The 5,990-nt window shown below is 36.4% G+C and overlaps 1 protein-coding gene across 1 annotated transcript; it reads left to right on the top strand.

Moving 5' to 3' along the window:
- The first annotated feature begins 567 nt into the window (after positions 1 to 567).
- On the top strand, positions 568 to 5,621 carry LOC118053042 (probable methyltransferase PMT6). Its single transcript, XM_035064175.2, has 7 exons — positions 568 to 942; positions 2,121 to 2,535; positions 2,687 to 2,976; positions 3,556 to 3,936; positions 4,403 to 4,649; positions 4,751 to 4,889; positions 5,331 to 5,621. Exons 1-7 carry the CDS (start codon positions 774 to 776, stop codon positions 5,487 to 5,489), a joined length of 1,800 nt encoding a protein of 599 aa, XP_034920066.1. The 5' UTR covers positions 568 to 773; the 3' UTR covers positions 5,490 to 5,621.
- The last annotated feature ends 369 nt before the right edge of the window (positions 5,622 to 5,990 follow it).

Raw genomic sequence — 5,990 nt, 5'->3', positions numbered from 1 at the left:
CTTTAATGTGTGTGTTTGATAATCTTAGATCAATCTTTAATTTTTCCCATCGCCACATTTCTACTCCACCACACTTTTTCATTTTTTATGGGTATTGGTCTAAGAAAAGAGAGCGTGGCTTTATATTCATGCTCTCGATCTCCAGAATATAAAGACCCTCGCCTATAGTACCATGCCTTGCCCGTGTTTCTTCTTTCTTCTTCTCCATTGAATTTCAAAGCTTCTTTCTTGTGAAATACAGCCTGTTCAGTTTCTCCATTGAATTTCAAAGCTTTTTTATTAATCTTGGTTTGTAAAAAATGACTTAAGATATAATATGATTTTATAAAATATTTTTTTAATTAAAAATATATCATATTAATTTTTTTTTCAGTTTTTTTAATACTTAAAATCTTCTAAAAATATAAAAAAAATTAATCTCATATTTTTTTTATAAAAAAATATTTTAAAAAAACATATAATAACACAAAAAGACTTTACCAAACACTAAAAAGTCACGTGCATGTCATGTGCCGATTAAAAAAATCGGTGATAATAACTAGACAAACTAAAACCAAAATTAAGGAGATTAGCCAATGATCGCTCTCTCTCTCTCTCTCTCTCTAGCTCACAACACAACACAACACAACACTTATTGTTTCTTAGATTTGTGTCTAAAACAGCTCAAAGAGGAGATCTTTCTCCAAATCTGCAAATGCCAATTTAGTTCCTTTGCTTCCTGCAAATCGTAGAAGCAAAACCCAGTTTCTATTTCAAGAGATAGAGACAGAGAGATGGGAGGGTACTCATGGGGGTCAGCCTTTGATTCAAAATCAGGGCAGATGATAATGGTGGCTTTGTTATTAATGGTGGGTTCATTTTACACTGGCACTCTTTTTGGCAATAACAATGCCTCCATTTATGTCTCTCAACTCTCCTCTTCTAATTCCTCTTCATCTCATGGTACTCTCTCTCTCTCTCTCTCTCTCTCTCTCTCTTGTAAAGTTTTATTTTATTGTGATATTTATGCAATCTTCTGCATTGCATGGTGTTTTTGGAGATGAATTTTGTTCTGTGGAATGTAAAGTTGGTTGGTTTTTTAATGCACTGGTCCCATTTTGGTATTTTGCTTTGAGCTTAACTTTTGTGGGTTCTTTTTTCTTGCTGTTATTTTGGGGTTGTAATTATGTTTTTCTTTATTTAATTGGTGTTCGAGTTTGCAAGAATTCAACTTGGTGGGTTTTGGATGGACCCATTTGGAAAATTTTTAGGCTATTTGGTTGAGAATTGTTAGTGCCTTGCTTTGATGGCTAATGTTTTGCTGATAAATCCTGTAAGCTAGTAGCAATTAGAAAATTAATAGAGAGCTCATAAATTGCAAGATGACATTTAAGGCCAAACAACATGTAGATGTCTTGATACTCTGAATATGGAAATGATACCATTTTCTTTGTTTACAGAAGCATATTGATTCATATCCTGGACGCCTCTTACCTTTTCTCACCAGTGAGATTGGAGGGTTAGATTGGTTATTAAGAAAATCTGTTGACAGATCACCATGAGAATCTATTGAATTGGCAGATTGGTTAATAGAATACTGTAATGTTAAATTGCAGACATTCTAAGTTTCTGACATATTGACAGAAAATAGATCTGGATGTGGCATATTTCAGTGGGGATCAAAGAAGGAAATACTCACCACCACTACATGGGACCAATCTTAGGGTGCAGCTGTGTAATTCTTTAATTTGCATCAAGCATATTTTCTAGTTGCATGCAATGTGCTATTTATCAGAAGGAAGCCTCGGGGAGTTCTCGTTGCATTGTTCACATGTGGATGTATTTTTGGGATATAGTCGTTGCTGCATTTTGGATCGACATTTTATACTCGTACATTCCAGATTTTCAACAACCACGTGTAGATTAGATGTTAAAACAATTCTTTAGACCTGGAATATCAAAGCTCATGCAGTAAAAAAAGTGATTATATGACCATGAACATGCACAAATTGTGTCTGTTTCCATCCTCAAACTATAGTTTAGTTCGCATCAGCCTTTGGCATGTTGGTAATGACTGCATATGAAACTTTACACTTTTGGTCTGCTACCAAGTTTAACAACTGTATCTTCTACACTTGCAGGTATTTACACATTCACCAACAAAGTTGCTCTTGCTTATCGACAAACTCCAATTGTAATCCCAGAAAGTGGGATGAATGTATGCCCTTTGAAGTTCAATGAGTATATTCCTTGCCATGATGTTGCTTATGTGAAAACTTTGTTCCCATCCTTGGATCTTTCTAGAAGAGAAGAGCTAGAGAGGCATTGTCCTCCCCTTGAGAAGCGTTTATTTTGCTTGGTGCCACCTCCAGAAGATTATAAATTGCCCATAAAATGGCCAACCAGCAGGGATTATGTGTGGAGAAGCAATGTGAATCATACACATCTTGCTGAAGTCAAAGGAGGACAGAACTGGGTGCATGAAAAAGATCAGCTATGGTGGTTCCCTGGTGGTGGCACTCATTTCAAGCATGGAGCAGCTGATTACATTGAGAGGTGGATGAACTTAAGCTTCTTATATCACTTATTCACATTCAAACTAGTTAATTCATCATTTCCTACGATGGCAATGATAATAGTAATTGATGATATTTCCAAAACCCAGGCACTATAATGTTCCATCTCTTATGATTTTTTTTTACTGCAGGTTAGGAAATATGATAACTGATGATACAGGTGATCTGCGTTCAGCTGGGGTTGTTCAAGTTCTGGATGTTGGCTGTGGTGTTGCTAGCTTCTCAGCTTATCTTCTTCCTTTGGATATCCAAACAATGTCTTTTGCTCCCAGAGATGGTCATGAAAATCAGATTCAGTTTGCTTTAGAACGAGGAATTGGTGCCATGACTGCTGCCATTTCCACAAAACAGCTACCATATCCCTCTAGCTCTTTTGAGATGGTTCATTGTTCGAGATGTCGTGTTGACTGGCATGAGAATGGTATGGCGCTTGAGCAGTGGCATTTGAAAATTATTCATAGGGAGAAACACATGTTTCAGATAAATGCTTCATGCTCTTCATGCATTTTGCTGCAATCCTTTTATCCAATTGAAATGATATAGTCAGCCAAAAGAAGTGATCTCTGATTTCTTAAATTTTTCTAATTGCATATAGTAACTAACACAAAGGAACAATAGTAAATCATACCTGGAACTACAAATGCATCTCTATGCAAGTTTATTATCCATAATTTGTAGCATTGCTTTTATGCATGCCAGCAGATTGCTGTATATATGAAATGCATCAGCTATCTTTGCAACCAAACAAGCTTTTAAATCAGTTTAGTGAAAGTGCACTATAAAGTTTTACATGCGATGCTACCCTGATATGTGTTGATAAAGATCATTATGGCCTGGCAAGTATATGAATTGTTGTTCATTGAGTTTGCAAGCTCCTGGACATTTTTTCCCCCAAGATCATTGAGTTAAAAAAAAGGCTGTTTAACTTATGTTTGGATTTACACCTTCTCCTTTAATTCATTGGGCTTTTATTTTATTGCAATATTTTTTTTTAGTGCAGGTGGTATTTTAATCAAAGAAGTTAATCGTCTTTTGCGAGATAACGGATATTTTGTCTATTCGTCTCCACCTGCTTATAGAAAGGATAAAGATTATCCATTGATTTGGGATAAGTTGGTAAATCTGACTTCTGCTATGTGCTGGAAACTCATTGCTCGAAAAGTTCAAACTGCAATTTGGGTCAAAAAAGAAAATGAGTCATGCCTCCTGCACAATGCAGAGATGAAACAAATAAACATCTGTGATACTGTGGATGACATGAAACCATCATGGAAAACACCACTGAGGAACTGCATACCAAGAAGTGCACAAACTAATCCTCAGAAACTGCCTCCCAGACCAGAACGTCTTTCTGTATATTCGAAGAGTCTCAGCAAAATTGGTGAGCTCATGTGCTTTTTATGAGCTTAAAGTAATTTAAAGTTGTGTTTGTTCATCCCTGCTTTTCCTGATCCCTGGTCATGCCTGAGTATGGTATCTTTTTCAAATTTGCATTCTATATTAGCTTTTAGTTTCAAAATCAAGTACACTGCAAGTGTAGTCAAACTGCATTATGATGAGCACAATGGAAGATATAGATATCAATATCAAATACATTTTATAGTTTCAAGTAGTTGGAAGCAGCTTGGGGGCAAGCTGGCTAGGATTGCCTGTGCTTTTCTGTCATCAAAATCACTGGGACAGGGTTCATGTGGGAAATTTCAGATGAATGACTAGCATTTAACCTTGTCATTCGTAGTCCCATTTAACTTGTCATTTGTAGTCTATCTCTTTGATTACTCGGAAAATGCATAAGCCATGTTAAATATTCAATCTGACATGATAATTTCTGCACATTTTTGTTGCAGGTATCACTGAAGAAGAGTTTTCTTCAGATGCCATATTCTGGAAAAATCAAGCTGGCCATTACTGGAAGCTGATGAATATCAATGAGACGGATATACGAAATGTCATGGACATGAATGCTTTTATTGGTGGATTTGCTGTTGCTTTGAACTCGCTGCCTGTTTGGGTGATGAATATAGTTCCCATGAGCTTGAATAATACCTTGTCAGCTATTTATGACAGGGGTCTCATAGGAGCTTTTCATGATTGGTAAGAGATTTTCAATCAATTCAGTTGTGCTCTAGCTATACTATGTGGATGCAAGGATCTGTAATATGCTAGTTTGCTTACCACACTTGTTTTAACTTCAGGTGTGAGCCATTCTCAACATATCCACGAACATATGATCTATTGCATGCCAATCATCTCTTCACACACTACAAAGACCATGGAGAAGGTTGCCTGCTAGAGGATATCATGCTGGAGATGGACCGCATTATCCGACCTGAGGTAACTGTTTCTAAAATATTTCATCTATCAAAGTCTTAAAAATCAGAGAAGTTATATGGTGAATGCCAGGATGAAGAATGGGATGGATGGGATTTAATCAACTAGATGTAAAGCTATGCCCAGCCTCACTGAATTATATTAGACATCATATGCTCGTTACACTAGCACATTATTTGCATTACTTGGAGGCCATTTTGTTACATGAATGCATGGCAAAGCTAGCATGGAGCTAATGTTTACGTCCCTTGGAACTTATTGCCATCTAGATCTGAGAGAATATATAAGATACTGATTATCTGATCTGATCTTGTTACTTAATATGGTTTTATCCATATGAACCTTTCTATGGATTGTAGCCTGACATTTAAAATCATTTACGCTTTTGTGTCTGTATCCCACATTGCATTTGATTCAGAATCTTACCAAGACTATAATGTGCAGGGATTTATTATCATCAGAGATGAGGAATCGATTACATCAAGAGTCCAGCATTTAGCTCCAAAGTTTCTGTGGGAGGTCGAATCACATGTTCTGGAAAACAAAGAAAAGAAGACTGAAACTGTACTAATATGCAGAAAGAAGTTCTGGGCATTGGTATAAGGTGTACTTTTTACAGTCTTTTTTTCATTTTACCCTTTGTATCTTGCATTTGGTCATCAGCTCATGCACCTTGTAGAATGTAAAGAGGTCATCAGCTTGTAGTAATTTATCATTTGCTTTGTGGTTATTTCATTTCTGCATGTTTGTTGTTCACTATATAACACACACATCAGTGGATATAAGACCATAGAAATTAGATTTTCTTCCATATTTCTTAGAAAACAAAATTGTACCAGCCTCCCAAGAACTATCCATTCCCCCATCATGGACATATTTTGCCGTTTTCGTTTTCATGGTATTCGTGCTCGGTCAATGCATATTCAGGTTCATTCTTTGCTTAAGCAGAGCCCATTTACCTCCTCAGCCAACAACTCAAGATTGCATTATATTTAAAAACCTTTTTCATACTTGCAAAAATGCTGCCATTGAAACATCTTGGGGGATGTTCAAGCTTTGAAGCTATATCCGAGCATGGATGGGCTCTAACCAGGCCTTCTCTTG

This window comes from Populus alba, chromosome 6 (genome assembly GCF_005239225.2).
Source record: "Populus alba chromosome 6, ASM523922v2, whole genome shotgun sequence".
In the NCBI taxonomy this organism is placed as follows: Eukaryota; Viridiplantae; Streptophyta; class Magnoliopsida; order Malpighiales; family Salicaceae; genus Populus; species Populus alba.
The sequence above is the reverse complement of the archived record's forward strand: the minus strand, read 5'-3'. Positions and strand labels throughout refer to the sequence as shown.